This window comes from Puma concolor, chromosome A1 (genome assembly GCF_028749965.1).
Source record: "Puma concolor isolate L17-30 chromosome A1, mPumCon1.1.hap2, whole genome shotgun sequence".
Taxonomy (NCBI): domain Eukaryota; kingdom Metazoa; phylum Chordata; class Mammalia; order Carnivora; family Felidae; genus Puma; species Puma concolor.
In genome coordinates, this window is record NC_141667.1 from 118103348 (window position 1) to 118124115 (window position 20768).

A 20768-nucleotide genomic window follows, 5' to 3' on the forward strand; every position below is an offset into this window, starting at 1 on the left:
TTCCCAACATGTTCCTCCTAAGGCACATTACCAGGGTAAATAAAGGAATAAACACTGTTTGGATGTTTATCATCCACTGCTCAATTGCTCACAGCAGGCAAAAATGTCTAATTTCCTAGTCTCAGTAGACTAATTCATCAACCCACATACGGGCAAGCACAGACCTTGATGGGCAAATTCTGCTCTCGTTTATATCATATACCTATTAAAAATTGGATCCCATAAGGCCTCAAATGTTCAGATGATGCTAAAATTCAAACGGCCGAGAAGATGGTATTTGTTGTCTTGATTTGGAAGGTTGGTACTAAAGGATCTTTATTTGTATTACTTCTGCAAACGCACTTAGAATTTGGCGCACCATACGTCGGATTACCTCTGCATCTCAGAGTCGTTACAAGACACAAGGACGGCATTTACAGCCTGCTATTACAGGTGATGAGGGAGCGGGAGAGAGGAGGCCGACATTCTGGACGATGTAAGATTTTTCATTAGGTGTGAAACTCACACTTAGTAACATGGTTGTTTGAAAGGACTCTTTCAACAACAAAGCAAAGCTACAGTCAATTTTGACCCCCTTTGGTGACCCCCTAGTTATGCATTCTCCCATCCAAGTACTAACCAGGCCAGACCCTGCTTAGCTTCCGAGATCAGACGAGATCTGGTGCATTCAGGGTGGTATGGCCATAGACTAGTTAGTTATGCATTCTCTAAGCGCTTTGACACACTGTGGACCTTCTCCATACTCTTCCAGGAACACACCTAACTCGTGAGGGATGAGGCACAAAGCAAGAGTGGCTTGCTCACCGCTACATTTCTAGTGTCATATTGAACGTGGCATGCAGAGTCACTCAACAAAACGTGTTGAAAAAATAATGACGAGTCAAGTAAACAAGCAATGGTGGCAATTACTAGCTCTGGAGCCATGCTGTCTGGGTTCAAAACCTGCCTTTACCACTTGTTCTGACCTTGAACGAGTCAGCTGCCTGAACGTGAGAAATCCTCATCAGCAAGGTCAGAATAATAAGCAGGAGATCTTTCTAGAGGTGAGAGATTAAATGAGATGCCAAAATCTCAGTTCAGTGCCTGGCACCTAGAAAGTGCTCCAAACATCAGTGCCCGTTCTGGAGAGGCAAACGTTCATAGGAATGGGGATTTTACTTGTCAAAAGCTATACACAGCTGACCCGAGCCTCTGGTAGTAAGGTGTTGCCTCTGGACAAAGGAAACCGGTGTGACATGGGGCCTGCACCGGGGCTGACCTACCCAGGTACTCAAGTCCCAAGCCAAATCCTGTGGACAGAATGTTGACGTCACGAGGCCCAGGACTGGCCCTAATGGGAAGAGCCTGTGGTAGCAGAACTAGGCAGACCTCATTCCCTCGTACATTCATCTCCCACGCGTGAATGCATCCTTCCTGCAAGTCCTAGGTCTCCATGCAGTTCAGGAGACAATGACCCTGACCCCACAGTCCGCCCCCCCCCCCCCCGCCCCCGGATGGAATGGGCTTTATTTTCCCTTTCCCTTATCAGTACCTCATAGTTGTCATGTAAGATACTCCCCTGGGTGACAAGCCACAGGCATCTCAGAGAAGTAGCAGAGAACTCTGAGGGATAAATAGGCCATTGTGCTAAGAGAATACCTAACATCTGGGTGTTTTCAACTTGGGAGTGTTACAAACAACGCTGCCATGAACATTCCTATACGTGTAAGACTCCTTGAAGTCCACACATCTGTAGGGTATATTCCTGCAGGGGGAGATGCTGGGGATAGGACGCGCATCTTCACATATTTAACCCGGTGGTAGTACCAATTAACACCGTGACCAGCAGTGTATGAGAGGGTTTTTGTTTTGTTTTGTTTTGTTTTTCTCAGCGTCCTTACCCACACTTGGTGTTAGCTGACTTTTTGAATTCTGCTAGTCTACTAAGTGCGTACTGATCTTTCATTGTGGTTTATTTTATTTATTTATTTTTTTTCAACGTTTTTTATTTATTTTTGGGACAGAGAGAGACAGAGCATGAACGGGGGAGGGGCAGAGAGAGAGGGAGACACAGAATCGGAAACAGGCTCCAGGCTCCGAGCCATCAGCCCAGAGCCTGACGCGGGGCTCGAACTCACGGGCCGCGAGATCGTGACTTGGCTGAAGTCGGACGCTTAACCGACTGCGCCACCCAGGCGCCCCTCATTGTGGTTTAAATTGGCAACGTCCTGACTACTAACAAGCCTGAACACATTTTAATGTGTCTATTTGCTATCTGGATTTCCATTATTTGGTTTTCAGGTTTTAGAACACCTAGATATTAGATTCTCGGTCAAGAAATAAAGAAGAAGCAAGGGCCCAAAACCTAATCCATAAATGTAATGCAATAGAAATAATGAGTGAAACTTACAAAAGATAGTCTAAATTTCATCTACCAAAAAAATCTGTGAATAATAAAGGTTTTCTGAAAACAAAGACATAGACCTGCATCTCATGTATTCAATATTATTATAAAGCTACAATTAAGATTTGAAAACCACATAATGTAGACACTAGTATATAAGGATATTTAGTTCATGATGAACATACTATAAATCAATATGAAAGGGTCTTATTTGATATGTTGTCTCAAAACAATTATTTAATGTAATGATCTAACAAAAACCAAAGTGAGATCCTTATGACACATCTTTAGTCAGGATTATGTGTAACTGGAATAAGGAAAAATATAAGTGAATAAGTAAAAATATATAAATATATATAAATATATAATATATATTTATATATATATAAATATATATAAATATATAAATATAAAGTGAATATAAGTGAATAAGTGAAAATATAACAATAATAAAAATATTAGGTAATCATATTCAAAATCTGGAGGTAAGAAGGTCCCACTAAGAATAGCATCAAAGGTAAAAACTATAAAAAAGACCAATGGTATGCTGATATTAGAAAATAGTTCTTTATATGAAAAATGTCATAAGAATAATAGTAAATGGAAAATTAGGATATCATATTTATAACACATAGGATACCCTGTAATATTCTGAACATATAAGGGGCTAGAATTTTTATATAATTAATAAAATATTATTTTATATAATTAATAAGAAATATCAGGATAGGATAAACATATTAACACCCTAATAGAAAATGAGCAAAGAGCATGCACAGACAATTTATAGAATAAGTCAGAGAAGTGTAGTATCAGTATCATAATGAGGGATCATTTTAAATCATCTTTTCAGGAAGATTAAAGATATTCATTGTTCAGCCCTGCTGAAAATGCAGGGAAGTGAATATCCTCAGACACTTCCAGAATGAATGAACAGAAATCAGTGTAAATTTGCAGGAGGAAACACATTAACACGTAAATAAATATCCAGTGACCAGGAATTCTTTGAATGGTAATTTATCATAAAGATAAACTACAGGACCTATTTCTGCTAATAGGAGTTTTATTACAAATTTACTTGTATTTTTTAAATTTAAATTTTAGTTAGCATACAGTGCAATATTGGTTTTAGGTTTACATTCAACACCAAGTGCTTATCACAAGTGTCTTCATTAATGCCCATCCACCATCTAGCCCCTCCCCACCCACCTCCCTCCATTAATCCTCAGTTTGTTCTGTATCTTTAAGAGTCACTTCTGGTTTGTTTCCCTCTCTCTCCTCCTGCCTCCATTCCCATATGTTCATCTGTTTTGTTTCTTAAATTCCACATATGAGTGAAAGAATATGTATTTGTCTTTTTCTGACTGACTCATTTCACTTAGCATAATACCCTCTAGCTCCATCCATGTCATTGCAAATTGCAAGATTTCATTCTTTTTGATGGCTAAGTAATATTCCATTGTATATGTATACCACATCTTCTTTATCCATCTATCAGTTGATGGACATCTGGGCTCTCTCAAATAGTTTGGGCTCTCTCCATAGCTTGGCTATTATTGATAATGTTGACAATGTACCCTTTTGAATCTGTAGTTTTGTATCCTTTGTGTAAATACCTAATAGTGCAATTGCTGAATCATAGGGTAGTCCTATTTTTAACTTTTTTGAGGAACCTCCATAATGTTTTCCAGAGTGGCTGCACCAGTTTGCATTCCCACCAACAGTACAAGAGGGTTCCCCTTTCTCTACATCCTTGCCAACACCTATTGTCTCTTGTGTTGTTAATTTTAGCCATTCTGACAGGTGTGAGGTGGTATCTCATTGTGGTTTTAATTTGTATTTCCTTGGTAATGATGGTGTTGAGCATTTTTTCATGTGTCTGTTAGCCATCTGGATGCCTTCTTTGGAAAAGTGTCTATTCATGTCTTCTGCCCATTTCTTACCTGGGTTGTTTGTGTTTTGGGTGTTGAGTTTGAGAAATTCTTTATAGATTTTGGATACTAACCCTTTATCAGATGAATGAAACTGGACCACTTTCTTACACCATACACCAAATCATGAAAATAAATTCAAGTGGATGAAAGACCTACATGTGAGACAGGAAACCACCAAAATCCTAGAGAAGAACACAGACAGCAACCTCTTTGACTTCGGCTGGAGCAACTTACTAGGCATGTTGCTGAAGGCAAGGGAAACAAAAGCAAACATGAACTATTGTGACTTTATCAAGATAAAAAGCTTCTGCACAGTGAAGGAACAAATCAACAAAACTATGGAATGAGAGAAGATATTTACAAACGACATATCTGATAAAGGGTCAGTATTCATATTTCAAAATAAAAAACAACCCAACATTCAATAACGAGGAATTGGTTAAATATGATGCAGCCCTCTAATTCTGAAGCACATGATCATTAAAAATGATAGTTATATATACACGGGCATGGGAGAATAAGCAGTATCATTCGTGAAGACCAGGTTCTGGAGTTGGAGAGAAACAAGTTGCATTTCTGGCTGAGGCAGGTTTATAGAATGGAGGCAGAGAGGTTGCACAGCATAGTAGAGTTGAGACTCTGAGCCTTACAGTTGTATCCCTAACTCCACCTTGAGAAAGCGCTTAATTTCTCAGCTTGCATGTTTCAAGTGGAAACAACCAGAGTATTGACCTCATGGAAGTTTTAGTTTAAACAATGTAATACACGCACTTGGAACAGTGCTTGGTACATAGGAAGACCTCAGTTAATGTCAGATATTGTATCTTAATCATTCTCACCATCATTATCACCATCAGTGCCATGGCTCAAGATTTGTTAGACATGGGTTTAGCTTCATTAACTTTGTTACTTCCTGTGTGATACATTCTTGTCACTTTCTCTCCTGGCCTGATTTTTTTTTTTAAATCTGTGGAATCAGAATAATAGTAAGCCTATTTCACAGGGTTGCTTTGAGAATGTAATGGTACAATAAATGTTAAAACCTTAGCAAAGTTCTTGGGCCATCATAAATGCCCATTTTGTCTATTGCTATCACATTATAAAGTGAAAATTTAGGGTACAAAATTCAGTATGATCCAACTTTTAATGAAGAAAAACGTGTGTGTGTGTGTGTGTGTGTGTGTGTGTGTGTGTGTGTACACACAGATAAAAAGGTCTGGAAGGAAAGCATAAATATCTACAAGTAGATGGATTAATTTAACTGCCTTTTGCTTATCAGCATTTTACACATTTGCCATAGTGAATTTGCTTTGTTTTTAACTGGAAAGAGAAGAATGTTTTAATTGGTTAAGCTGTAAGTGATCTGGGTTATATTCACACAGAGGTAGGAGTGAGGGTGAGTAAGGAGGGAAGGGAACAAGAAGCTAAAAGATTCTGAAGGGAAGGTGGTTCAGAACTGTCCGACTGTTCATCCTCGCCTTTCCAGAGCCAGGAAACTGCTGTATACAGTAATGTGCCCAGCATCTCTTCTTAGTAGATGTCATATATTCCTATAATCATCAGTATTTCATCCTAGTTTTCTTTCTTTCTCCTTATAATATTTTTTCTTTCTATAACTGCAGATTAGTACTATAAATGGGTACAATGCACTATAAAATGAGTACTTGTGTCTGTTACATAGATATTACCAAATTATTTGGAACATAGTTTTCAAAAAGAAAAAGCAGACTTCTACCTATGACACCTCTTAGAAGGACTCTTACCCCAAAATCAAAGGAAGGGCAACCTTTGGATAAAGAGCTAAGGGATGACAGATCCTCATTTTTTTTTAAATGTTTTATTCTTTTTTTTTTATTGTTTATTTTATTTTTGAGAGAGAGAGAGAGACAAAGCATGAATGGGGGAGGGCAGAGAGAGGGGGAGACACAGAATCTGAAGCAGGCTTCAGGCTCTGAGCTGTCAGCACAGAACCCGACTCAGGGTTCAAACTCAAGAACCCTGAGATCAGGGATATCTGACTGCAGCTGAAGTTGGACACTTAACCGACTGAGCCACCCAAGCATCCCTAAATGTTTTATTTATTCTTGAGACAGAGAGAGATAGAGCATGAGCAGGGAAGAGGCAGAGCAAGAGAGGGGCACAGAATCCCAAGCAGGCTCCAGGCTCTGAGCTGTCAGCACAGAGCCCGCTGTGGGGCTCGAATTCACAAGGTGTGAGATCATGACCTGAGCTGAAGTCAGATGCTTAACTGACTGAGCCACCCAGGCGCCCCAACAGATTCTCATTTTTAATGATACAGGAAACACTTCTACGAGTCTGGCTTCCCTAAATTGACTTACAACCTTTTAAGGACCACAATTTCTAAAAATAATTTCTCCCTTTAACTCTCTCTCTCAGGGAGAAGCTTGACTTTCTAAAGTCAGACAGAGCTTACTTTAAGTGTAGGCTTTTTTTTTTTTTTTTTTTTTTAATGATTAGCCATGTGATATTGGGCAAATTACTTAGCTTCTTATTTCCTCATTGTAAAATGGTGATAATTATAGTCTGCCTCATAGAGTCATCAAGAAAAAATAAATGAGTAAATGAATGTTAAACGTTTAACACATTGTCTGGCCCATAGAAAGCTTTCAATAAATATTAGTAATTTTTAATTATAAGGGTGAAGGTGGAGAGGCGTAGAGAACCTTGAATGCATTCCAATTTCTTAGCTCTGGGTTGTAAAAGGACTCGAAATGCCAAATTTGAGGAGAATTAAATTATACGGATATTGTATTTAAAATCACTGGGGAGAGAAATGAAGGGTAGCCTCCCTTTACTCCTCTCACCATGGAAACCAGGCCTAGAAAACCCAGATGCACATTCTGATTTGGCTCCAAGAAAATAGCCCTTAATATGGAAACCCAGGAAACCTGCAGAATAAATTCATCAGACCAGCAGGCTCAGATATTCCCTTTTATCATCTGAGTACTGTGGGTTTTAAGCAGAAAATAGGCTGAATTATATGTGTCCATTATTTTAGAAGTGACAAAGGAGATTTATTCCCCCCGCTGGTAATAGGAAGCCAGGACATTTCTAGTTGTTCAAATATCATCTAAAAGAAGACTCATTTTTTCCCATAGAGGATTTCTTTCTCTTGGAAAGTGAGGTGGCCCTGCATGTGGGGGTTTTCTTTTCCTCTCTCTAGTTACATGAGGAAGAGAATGAGATATTAAAAGAAGTGGCTTTGCTCTTACCCTTGATTTCAAGTTCAGATTTTTTGCTCATAAATTACTCTGACCATATCGAGTCAGTACAGTTCGTTCTACCTCCTAATTCCACTGGTTTAACCAGTGGCATCATCTGTTCTAAGCATCTCAACTAATTAGGGTAGAAGCATAAATAGTGTTTATCCTTTTATCAGTTGCCAAGAACTATGCAATGTCTATCTTCCCATTTTTGTTGGGTAGGGGGCTCCCTCAAAGATAGTGCAGTCTGTGGCTTGAAACATTTAAATTCTGTTTGCTTATTAAAACATCTACTTCAGATACTTTAAAATGCCATCCTACGAATTTAAAGACTAATGTCGTATCTGATCCAGAGCCTCCCCATGTCACGCAGCTGGATTCAGCCATCCTGATGTGGAGACAGCCAATCTGTCTCTCATATCCCTTCTCCCTTTTCCCAGAAAGTACCATTTATTTTAGGACATGGAAGAAGGATACTGGAGGCACAGCAATCCTAACACAAATGCTCTGCCCCTGCCCCAGGGTGATCTCTCTTTAGTTGCTTCTAGTAGCCGACCTGGCTCACAATCCGTGACAGAGCTTCTCAAGTCTGGCTACACGGCAGCATTACCTGAAGAGCTTTTGAATGACCCTACCCTTGGGCGTCACCTCCAAGATTCTGGTATAGTTGAGCACTACTAGAACTGGTGGTGTTTCTAGTAAGCCACGCTGACAGGAACCTCCCTCCCTCCAGTCTACTGGATCCCATCCTGTGGCTAATCCATATCCCTCACCCCAACACACACTCACACACTGCTACCTATCTGTCTCCTGATGTTATGGTCCCCAGGAAGACTGAACTGCAAACTTATCAACCCTCCAGGGATAGCTCAGGCTCCATTAGTACCAGGAGCAGTCAGCAAGCGCAGTGATGAACCAGACATTGACTAAGACTGGAAAACCAGGTCACTATTCTCACAGCTGCACACAGACATTACAGACAATTCTCTTGAGGTCTGACTCACCTGTCTTGGGAATAGTGGGAAGAAGGGAAAAGCCCCTCTTGCTGAACACTTTTGGGGAAAGGGCCATAGTTCTGTCTTTACATCTCTGGGGGTGGAGGGGAGAGACAGGGCTAATTCAGCCAGATTGGTGTCTACACACAGATGCCATCTCCAACAACAGCACTTACAATGTGCAGTAATTTGTGAGAGTTAACATAATTAAATGTGAGACCTTGTTGACAATTTCGGCACCTAACCTTAGCCTTTTAGTCTCCCTCTGGGTGTATTTTGAATCTTCAGGAAAAATCCAGTTCTCCATCTTTCAAAAGGAGAACTCATGGGTTTGTCGTGGTGTTAAAACTAAAAGCAAAATAGCAAGTGGGAGGCACTGTGTGAACTTTACAGCCCTATGTATGTAATGTAGGGATATGCAAATGACAGGTAGAGTAATACTTACGTCACTTATTACCATCTGATTTGTTACTGCATTTAACTTCTATTTGATTCTATTTGTTGAAACTCTTCTCACTAGAAAGTAAGCTCTATGAGCTGGAGATCTTGTGTGTTTTGCTCACTGCAGAGTCACCTGTACCTGATACCCTGCTAAGCACATAGAGGCAATTAGTAGACATTTATTCAATCCACTACTATTCTTTGTTAGGAAGTGGGTAGAAGCTGTCCCACATAACTCATAAAACGGTCTTTCGAAGTGTCATCACTGGCCCTCCCGAATCAAGATCAGATTGGGTGCTTGCTAAATGGAAAATCCTGAGGCTCATCTCCGACCTGGGAAATCAGAAGCTTCCCCGGTAAAATAAGAGGGTTACTTGGCATTTCCAGCTGCAAATGCCTACGGATTATTGGACCCGGACTAAATGTCTACCAAATTTAAAACAAAAGCCTTGCTCTTTAACCCCGCCACTCGTGAAGCCCATACCCATGTAAGGCTTGGTGCCCGCCACGGTGGTGAGCCGCGTCTCCCTGGGCAGCATCGCCGCGATGTTGAAGTCTGTGATGTGCACGTGCCCTGGCGAGACAAAAGCACCACACAGAACGTTAAGTCCCATTCAACTCAGTGCCGCAACCACGCTTCTCCCTGAGAGCCTCTGGAAGCTTGGTCTGTCAGTTCTTGCACGCCTGTTGCCATTGGGTACAGGTAGCAGTGGCACAATTATTCTGTCCTCAAGACCAGCAGGGTCTTCAACCAGCAACTCTCCGGTGGCCAGAACACATATGCCAAACTGAGAATCTGATGGTAGTCTGCAGCTCAATCTCTCTACCTTAGGTTTTTAAGAGCTCACACTCTGGTAGTCCCACTTACAACGTTTTGTTGGCAACGTTTTAAGTTGGTATCACCTGAGAGCATCAAGAGGGAGGCAGCCAAAAGCTATTCTAAGTATCGAATTTCCAAGCATTTTCCAAGTGTCTCCTATGGGATTTTTTTTTTTCCAGAGCTAAATATCGTTACTATAAAGCTGACGTGAACATGGACACATGTATTTATTTATTTATTTATTTATGCCAAGAAAGAGTCCTTTTTCCTCCTCATTTTTCTGAAATATTATTAGCATTTTTGTGTGATAGTTTAGGTTGTCCTCTCTCCGCTCCCAACAAAATGTTTGGGGGCGAAGGCAGGGGCAAAAAAAGTCAAGTTTTATTCATAAAGAGGCTGTATAATGAGCCCTAGGCTGGGAGCCAAGACACCTGATTCCTGCCCTGAACTCTGCCCTTAATACATGATAGACTTCCCAGTCCCTTCCCTATGCTGAACTCGAGTTTCTTTTTGAAAAACAAAAGAAGAAAAAAAAAGAAAAGAAAAGAAAAAAAAGAAAAGAGTGGACTAATCATCTCTAGAGTCTCTCCCAGCTCTGACACTCATGGCCACAGAGTGGGAGTCTAACACTTCATCCCTGCCATCAGCACACTCTGCAGAGAGTGTTAGGGTCCCTGCATTTCCAGCTGCAAGGAGGAAGAGGGCAGTAGCAGAAGCTCAGGCCAATAAACCCGTTATGTTAGCTGTTGGCACAAAATTCATATGCTTTTGGAGGACCTTGAAGTGTTGGCATTTCCATTTACATGCTCTGTGGTTGTGATGCGACATGGCTGTAATCGGAGGAGATGTCATCTGCTCCTGTTTCCACGACTCACGGTCCACACTCCCCACTGCCGAACTTCTCGATCTGCTCCTTCATGGCACCCAGCCTCTGCTAAAGACAAATCTCACTGCCTTTCTTGCTGGGGTTTTGTTTTGTGCAAAATGGTGTTTTGTGTCGCTTGTGTGATGACATTTTAATAAAGTAAGAATAGCATGTGTCTAGCTGAAAGTGAACGTATTCTTGCCCGAATAGTACCAACAGATGATTTTTTTAAATTTTTATTATTTTTGAGAGAGAGAATGTGAGTGCGGGAGGGTCAGAGAGAGGGGGACACAGAATCCACGGGAGGCTCCAGGCTGTCAGCACAGAACCTGACGTGGGGCTCGAGCTCAAGAACCAGGAGGTCATAACCTGAGCCAAAGTCAGATGCCTAACCGACTGAGCCACCTAGGCACCCCTACTAACAAACGATTCTGGTAGGTCTTCTATCACTGCCTAAATTGTCTCTGTTTGGTTCTTTCTTTCTTCCCACGGGTCATGTGCACAGGGCTCATTGATCCAAATCAGGTCAGCCTGGAGACATGGTAGTTACGAGCTTGTTCTGTGGAGTCAGAATGCCTGGTTTCAAGTCCACGTCCTAGCACTAACTAGCCGTATTACCTTAAAAAGGTGACACCTTCTCTGTAAAGCTGGAATGATAACAGGGATTTTCTCACGAGTGTACTGGGGAAATCACATAAAATAATACTGGGGCAGACTTAGGCCAGCCAGCATTTGGGAAGAAGAAAGTGTTCAACTGTTGCTGTTTCTCATGATCAGAAACTTCAGTGCCATTTTGGCAAATGCATATGTGGAGACTCTGTTAGCAGTGGGATGGTAGGAAAGCCAGGAATCCGAGTGAAAAACAACCAGAAACTCCACAGGTGATTCAGAGGAGCAGCCAGGCATGTGATCCTGTGTGGATGTCCTAAACCAGCTCCAATCCTGAGATTATCAATCTCATGTGGAAAAAAAAAGGTAGAGGCTGTTTTGGAGCCTCCTGTGGTCCTCAGATCAGCATCAACAGCAACACCTGGAAATGTGTTAGAAATGCAAATTCTGGAGCACGACCCGCCCCACCCTGCGCCCACAGCCTACTGAATTAGAAACTGAGGATGGAGCCCAGAGTCTGAACAAGCCTCCCAGGTGATTCTGATACTCAATAAGTTGTGAGAGCAATCTTTTAGAACAGGACCTGGCTTTGTAGAAGATCCTGACCCGGTAAGTACGTGTTATATATTTCTTTTGAATTTGGTTGAAGGAATGTTGAATTTTATTTTTCAGTAGTATTTACATTTATTTGATTAATGGTCATTGTTCAAACAGGGAAGCCTAGTGAAATAGTCCCTATTTAATGGAAAAGTTGTTTGTGGTTAATTTCACAGGGCTCAGTGGCGCCTGGGTGGCTCAGTTGGTTGAGTGCCCGACTTCGGCTCAGGTCATGACCTCACAGTCTTTGAGTTCCAGCCCCACGTCGGGCTCTGTGCTGACAGCTCGGAGCCTGGAGTCTCTGTGTCTCCCTCTCTCTCTGTCCCTCAGAACTCATGTTCTGTCTCTCTCTGTCTCAAAAATAAATAAAAACATTAAAAAAATTAATTTCACAGGCCTCAGAAGTAGCAGAGATGGGATTAGAATCAAGAAGTTTGTCCAGGCCCCCTTTATTGGGTTACAAATCTCCCCAAAACGTCTTGTGCTTTATCACAAGACCAAAGAGCTGGATACACTGAAACAACCACTTCCCGGTTGGCTCAGAGGTTGTTTCCCTGCCACGGTGCACAAGGAAGGGTGGGGAGAAATTGTCTGAGGGCCAGCATCTCCCGGAACATGGAGCCTGGTGGTCTTAGCCAAACAACGCAAGCAGAACTCCACAGAGCCCATGGACACTGGCCTGAAGCTACAGGGTCAGGCCCAGGATGCTGCCATACCTGGCAGTCTCTCTGCCGGGTTTCGACTGTGCTGTGAAAATGCATCTAAGTGCTGACTCACAGGGGAAGGCTCAGGTGCTCACTGGTTGAGGGACGTGGGAATTGCCTTGGAAATGAGGGACCATAAGCCCAGGACCTTACTCAGAGTTTCTCAACCTCTTGGACCTGGTAATTCTTTGCTGTGAGGACTGTCCTCTGCATTGCAGGAAGTTCACTATGGATGCCAACAGCACCTTCCACTCCTGGCTGGAATCCTGACAATCAAAAACGTCTCCAGACACTGCCACGTGTCCTCTATGGGGACAGGAAGTAGAGCTAAACCATCCCCAGTTACAACTGCTACTTTAGGGTGAAGTTTTTCAGGTACAGGACTCAGAAGGTCCTGATTGGGTGCCCCTAGAAAAGCAGTTTTGCCTGGTCTTTTCACCTCTGTACCTTGAGACAGAGGATCACATTACAAATCTAAAATGATAGTAATGAGTCATTTGCTCCAGCTGTCATTTTTGTCTTGACTTACACATTTTTCTCACTGTGCCTGTGTTCCGCCCGGGGATCTGTCTCAACACAGGTCTCCAGGACACTATAACCGGTCAGCTGGTGTTCCCCAACTTTCAAACATGTCTGCCACTCGAAGATACTGATAGTTTGTGTGTCATATCATCCTGGGGTTCTTGTTAAAAATGCATATCCTTAGGCACTACCAGAAACTTAATGAATTTGGTTATTTGAGACCTACTGAATTTGAATATAGGGCGCTATGATTCTCTCTCCATATATATAGATTGATATAGATATTTATAAAAATATATAATGTATATTATATAATGAGCATATAATGTATATTAGAATATGTATATTATATATATACAATATATATGTTATAATACATTGTATTATATGTTTATGAATATATAAATATACTTCTATGTAAATTCATACATTACATATAATTATAATGCATTAAATACAAATATAACAACATCTTTTTCTTAAAAAGATGCTACCCACTTGATATTTAGGCCCATTTTGGGACTCCGCAAGGACGAAGCTGTTCAAGCAGTAGGCTTAGTTCTTCATACCCCCCGAGTGAGTTTTTGCTTTTCTCTGTTCCCTGGGACTAGGGAGGATATTAAGGAAACTAAATTATAGATGATGCCATAATTGTCGTTTTCTCAGCTATGCCAGGCAGACACTATCGCTCCTCTGGATGTAGCATTTATTTCCTGAATAATTTAAGACAAACACAAAAATTTAGACACCATGGAATTGATAGAACTGGATGGGGTACTTCAGTTGGTAGGATATGAAAATATGTATCAGGACAATTGATGATGAGCCATCCAAGATCTAATGCCAAGCTTGGGCTCTGAGACAGCGAATGAGACATGTGTGTGTGTGGGGGGGGACAGTAACAGGTATGTTCTAAATTAAAAACATTTTTTCACTCAAATTCTGAATGTTCACTGACGTGGTGGAAAGATTATCCATTTTACAAAAGGATTTAGTTCCTTTAAATCGGTCTTTTCTGATGAATATGAACCAGTATGGATCAGGAAGAATAGAACGGAGTTTCTGCCTGTCACTGACGGGTGCTGAATTAAAACGTAAGCAGTGTGATGTGACACACAGCTCGCTTGGAGAAACAGGCGTCGAAGGAATGTCGGAGACAGACGGTCAGCAGCCACGGCTGCTAAAATCCCAGTGCAAAAGGTGCATGTGATGGCCCATCAGGGGTGCCATTCTGTAACTGTCCATGGAGAGGACAAATTGAGGGCTTCAGATATGAGACGTGGAAAATCACACCAGAAGACACTCAAAAAGGCAGGCATCGATTTGTGGGTCAGCTGATTCTCACAAGAGCAGCTCTACAAAATGAGCTGGGGGGTGGGAGTTACCAGGAATGTGTTCATTTAAGAGTGGTTCGGGGCGCCTGGGTGGCGCAGTCGGTTAAGCGTCCGACTTCAGCCAGGTCACGATCTTGCGGTCCGTGAGTTCGAGCCCCGCGTCAGGCTCTGGGCTGATGGCTCAGAGCCTGGAGCCTGTTTCCGATTCTGTGTCTCCCTCTCTCTCTGCCCCTCCCCCGTTCATGCTCTGTCTCTCTCTGTCCCAAAAATAAATAAACGTTGAAAAAAAAAAATAAAAAAAAAAATAAAAAAAAAAGAGTGGTTAATTACGGTCCCCGAGCAATGCCTGAAAGCCTTAGGTTTTCAGAATCTGAGTAAACAGACAGCGAATAACCTTAAAAAATTATTTTCTTCAGAAAGGGATCCCCAGGGCAGTGTTTTGGAAATAGCTCTCTTGTTTGCTTCTATCCCATTCACATATCCACTCCCTTCCAAAATACTGTTTCTCTTACTAACTGTGGTTATTCTCCAGGTGAGTTCAGGATGAGAAATTAAGACAAAAAGTCCTCTTAAGTCATTGTTGAAACCCCAAAACTTATGAATGGGAGGGTCAGTACACTAGGTACTAGGTGTAGATTTGGATGGTCCCTCAGGCCCACTAAGATGGCCACTCCTACTCCCCTAAGCAACAGAGCCCCAGCCTTACCAACAGTAAAATGCCCTGATAAATGGTCTTAGCCTCCTGTGCACAGAAGGAAAAAGCAGAATAGACTATTGAAAGTGTTGCCTGAGAATTAGGGCTCAACAAAACTGTTTAAACACAAGACATAACAAGTAGATGCACAGAAGATTTGGCATATCTCTTCTGAAATCAAAAGAATCTTTAGTAAAGACAGGTAAATGCCCAGCTTCACTGACCATCTAATACAGACACAGTCACATAAAACAAGATGCTAAGGCCTAAGTTTCCTTCTTTAGGGGAGAAAGCCACTATTACCTCGTGGAATTATATTAATATTTAACATCTGAGTGATTTTTTTCTGGTAGGCACAGCAATTGAGCAGATTATAAATAGTATGCTCATTTGTTTTTACAGCGGCTCTAAGAATTAATTACTCTTTTGGTTCCTCAAAGAACTAAGATTCAGAGTAAGTTTAGACAGTCTTTTGAAATTCTCAGAGCTAGTCAGGGGTGAACTAGGTTTTGAACTTAAGCAATTTGGCTCTGGAATCCACACTCTTAACTACAATATTATACAATTATACTTTCACAAAGGTAGTTTCTTTTTTTAAATTTAATTTTCTTTATTTTAGAGGGGGGGGGGTGGACAGAGGAAGAGAGACAGAGAATCCCAAGCAGGCTTCATGCTCAGCATGGAGCCCGACACAAGGCTTGATCTCATGACCATGAGATCACGACCTGAGCCAAAATCCAGAGGTGGACGCTTAACCGACTAAACCACTCAGGCGCCCCACAAGAGTAGTTTCTAAGGGCAGGTAAACTTGAAGATTAATTTATTTCTAGACTTTTCTCATAATCTACAATCACCAAGTTGACAAGAAAATGAGGAGAAAGAAATCAAAGGAGAGAGAATAGGATGGCTTGATGTTAGAAATAAGATGAAGCCATGTTTGAGGCCCAAGATAAAAACATTGTTCTCTGAATGGAAGGTAAATTTTGAAAAGGCTTATAGGTCAACAGGACCTACATATCTCCCTTCAGAACCTCAACAAATGGTAGAGCAATCTGTTGTACATAAAGGCAATCGGATAAGGGAGCAAGTGGGGACAGAACCCCAAATTGTGTTCTGCTTGACCAGCCATGCGCCTTCATAAGGCTGTGGTGGGCAGAGAACCTTTTTCTAAATTGTGCAACAGTGGCCTCATTGGGTGAGGGAAGGCCCCTCTCAAAATTGTGAAGCTCCACAGAGTTTATCTGCACCAGGGTGAGAGAGGCTCCTGGCTTCTTACTTGAGGCAGGGACAGCTGGTATTCTCAGGAAAGTCACCTTCATGCTAAGTCTCACTATTGCTCACATTTCTGAGATTCTGAGCATCTGCTCCCAAATGTCAGAAGTAGTAAAGGGAAGGAAGAAATTAGGCCCTGGAAGGAAGTGGAAAGAATCTTTTTAGACAGTCCATAAATAAATAATGACCCTGAGCTTTGAAATTAGAGGTCATACACAAAAGTGTTTCTTAGCCCTCGAGCACAGGTAGGGGCTGGCCACTCAGGTGTAAAATGCACCCAGGTAAATAAGTAATGAGCAATGGACGGTACTTGGGAGTTTCGGTCCCACCGTAAATCCCTTTTGTAAAAGTCAAATGAATAAGGAGCTGTGCACGTTTAGGACTCCCACATCCAACAGCTTCCTAAACACACAAGAAAGAGCTTACTGCCACTGGAACATTTATATCATGCAGGCTGTGGGTCCTACAGGTCTGCCTTCGTGAACCAATATATCCAAACATACATTAAAATAAACATTGGGAAGAGATGACACACATTAATCATTGCTGGCGAAAGCTTGCTCTCAAGATACCTTTAATCAGTGTTGCTTGGGCTTTAGGCATCCACTGGTCACCTTCACGGTCATTGCCATATCCCTGTAGCACTTTCACATCTGGGTGTGCCCCACACTGCTGTCTACTTTTTCTTTAAACTGGCTTTTTTTAACTTTTTAATTTTTAAAATTTAAAACATTTATTTTTATTTATTTAAAAAAAATTTTTTTAACATTTATTTATTTTTGAGACAGAGAGAGACAGAGCATGAGCAGAGGAGGGTCAGAGAGAGAGGGAGACACAGAATCCGAAACAGGTTCCAGGCTCTGAGCTGTCAGCCCAGAGCCCGATGCGGGGCTCGAACTCACGGACCGTGAGGTCATGACCTGAGCCGAAGTCGGATGCCCAACCGACTGAGCCACCCAGGCACCCCTAAAACATCTTATTTAAATCCAAGCTAATATATTTCATTCTTTTTGATTACATAGTCATATTCCATTGTGTGTATATATGTATATGTATATATATATGTGTATACATATATGTATACACATACATATGTGTATATACATATATATGTATATATATATGTATATACACATTTATATGTGTATATACATATATACACATATATACACACAATGGAATATATATATATATATACATATATACACCTATATACACACCACATTTTCTTTATCCATTTGAAAACTGATTGGTTTTCTTTGTAACTGAAAAATCTTTGAACAGAAAACTTGAGATCTCTTTTGCTAATGTGAAACCAAGTCTCCCTCATAAGAAGAAAAGCATAAAAGTAGCTGCAAGAACAAAATGGTGTCAAAATAATTCGGTAGATACTCTTGCCTGCCAAGGGCTCTAACCTTGAGGCCTTTTCTGTGTTTATAAAAACAGATGATTTTCATAAAGATATTAAGGCAAATTAGCACTAAAAAAAAACCTGTGATGGTTTTCTTGAAATCAATAGGAGAGGAAGAAAAGTGAAAAGACAGGGACATTTTTCATTATATAATGTTCTTTAAGGGTATACTGGTGTCCTGTGCTACTGCTGTAAGAATAAAGTCCCCCCAGATTGTCCCTCCCACCCATCAAATATCCGTGCATAGAACTCAGCTAACTGAACCACCAAGGGTCTTTCCCACATGTAATGCTCCTTTGCTGAGGATGATCATTTTTGTCCCGTGTGCTTTGTTCTACGTGCAAGTCACGTTGATCGCAAACAAATCATTTACTTACCATGTTCATCGAGCAAAATATTGTCAGGCTTCATATCCCTAGGAGAGTAAAAGGAAAAGAGAAAGTTGCTCATAATTAGACAAACAAATGAACAGAACTCAAGGGCAAAACTAGAAATGCACAAGAGTTCTCAGTGGGGTTGAAACAGTGAGCTCATCCAGTTCCCATGGTGCCTCCCTGACACGGTTACCAGTAATACCCCCAATTTCTAGATCAGAAAACTGTGGCTCAAAGAGGTTAAGCAACTTAACTGCAGGCCACAGAGTAGGAAAATGGGCAAACTGGGCTTTGAGCCTGAGTCTCTCTCCTTCGAAAGCTCAGACTCCGTAGTGTACTTTACTTTAAGCATGTAAGTAGAGCTCCTAGGGTCATGTGAGCAATTAAATTGCCATAAGGTGGTAGTGTTAATTATCGGTTTCATCTGTGTCACTCTGAAGTGAAAGTCAAGACTAGAAAACAAGGAAAAAAATGATCTATCATATGGTTATATTTTAAACTTGCAGAGATCAGGATCTTTTTAAGGATGATGCTATGATGCCTCTAGTTACTTAATATTATTGCTGGGGTGGTTAATGGAGTTGGCCTAGTCTTCCACACATTAACGAGATCCTTAAATCCACGGGAGGGAACAGAACTCACCCTCTTCTGATGAAGCGAGTAGTGTGATGATAAATACTTAGAGAAATGGCCCGTAGCGTTTTCAAAGTCCTCAGACGCGAGTATTACTGTAAGCAGCACTCCTCCATAAGAGGACAGCACTGGCGTGGGTAGGGGCCCTGGCTGTTGCCCTCTCAGGTTTTTACTGCCCTTCTCTAATGTTCCATTAAAGCCCTTCAACCTAAATTCACAAGAGCCATTAAAGATGAAATTCTAAAATAGGTTTTGGGGGCACATTTTCAGCCTAGTCAAGTGGCTTTTATGTCACCAGAATAAGGTGAACTTGGCCTTTGACAGACAGACACTCTCAGGGTCCTCTTTTCTTGAAAATATTCATAAATAACAAGACCCTTGCCTACAAGCAGGACAAAGTATATGCCACACCACCATGCAGGTGCATGGGTAGTCTCATGAACTCTGAGTATCTTCTTATTTTGTTTGTTAGATTCTTAAAATTGATTCTGGATTCGTAAGTGATCATCTGTATCCATGGCACATTTTCTTTGGTGCAGGGTACAGTTGGCTAGAAAGAGTGTCAGGGGGTTTTAAACAGTTTCTTTCTTTCTTTTTTCTTTCTTTCTTTTTTAGATTGTGTCTCAGAGGCCTAGGAACTAATTCTTTTTTTTTTTTTAATTTAAAAATTTTCTTAATGTTTGTTTACTTTTGAGACACAGGGAGTGAGAGAGCATAAGCAGGGGAGGGGCAGAGAGAGAGGAAGACACAGAATTCGAAGCAGGCTCCAGGCTCTGGGCTGTCAGCACAGAATCTGATGCCGGCCCCAAACTCATGAGCTGTGAGACCATGACCTGAGCTGAAGTCGGATGCTTAACCGACTGAGCCCCCCAGGCACCTCTCAAACAGCATGTTTCTCTGGGTAAACTGTCAGTATTGCAAACTCAACCACAAACACATGGATGGATTCCATTGTTTCAAGAATTGTCAAGAAACGTCCAAACTCACTTATATGAGACAAAGTCCCTTTTAGAATCTGGCTCCTGTGCTCCAGCCATATAGAAGCACATGGGGTCCCCCACATGCTCCCTGCACCGCCCCCCTCAGCCCCCAGCCGCTTTCTGCTGTTTGTTTACCTGAATCAGAGCTCTTTTACCACTGTACTCAGAAAAAGCAGATTCATCCCTCACCCCACAACTCCAAAGTCACTTCTTGCAGGAAGCCTTCCCAGAATTTCCAATGCTGAGTCAATGGCCCCCTCCTACATGCTTTGCATGGAATACTTCTTCCATCATACATTTGTCACGCTTACATTTATTTTTTTCTCCAACTGGATCATAAACTCCTTGATGTCAGGGATGGTTTCTAGATTAATGTCAAATTCCATTCCATAGGCTCACAGGGCTTAATAGGCAGTAAAGGAAAATCTAAATGATACTAGGAGAATTTCTGGTGCATTCACGAAGGTTAATCCTAACAGTATATACTCAGAGCATTAATAGTGTACCATCACACACTCTCGGCAATCCAAAGCTCAAGGTAAATCAGGTAGCAGGCTCTTGCTCCTTCTTTCAGACTTGCATCCGTGAGCATCAATTATGTTTTGACAGGCAAAAAGGGGACAATGAGAAGCCCTGACAAAAGGCGAGACATTTGGGTGGTGGCAAGATAAGCAAAATGATTTCTTTGCCGGAATTTATGAGGGCTCGGTGAGAAAAAAAATGATGCGGGTTGGACACTTCGGGCATCACTTTTCATATTTATCAAAGACACGTATCATTATATCCACCACCTTTCCCATGAACTACCTTGGAGCTTAAAGAATAATACTGAGATCAGAGATACTGATTTGTATCTGATAGATATACCGTATACTGATATTGATACTGAGTATCAGAGATACTTTGATAGCCACTGTGCTAGAACATACAGAATATAAAGATAAATGAGATATGGTTCTCTCTGGGATGGAGGGGA

At 41.4% G+C, this 20768-nt stretch overlaps 1 protein-coding gene across 3 annotated transcripts in view; it reads right to left on the reverse strand.

The window, feature by feature from the left end:
- Nucleotides 1-20768, reverse strand: part of STK32A (serine/threonine kinase 32A) — a 147047-nt gene that overhangs the window by 38602 nt on the left and 87677 nt on the right. For all 3 annotated transcript variants that reach the window (XM_086701092.1, XM_086701104.1, XM_025923642.2), the window contains exons 6-7: nucleotides 18183-18220; nucleotides 9462-9551 (exon numbers count right to left, since the gene is read on the reverse strand). In XM_086701092.1, the coding sequence (XP_086557218.1) occupies nucleotides 9462-9551; nucleotides 18183-18220 (128 nt within the window). The remainder of the gene's footprint in view (nucleotides 1-9461; nucleotides 9552-18182; nucleotides 18221-20768) is intronic.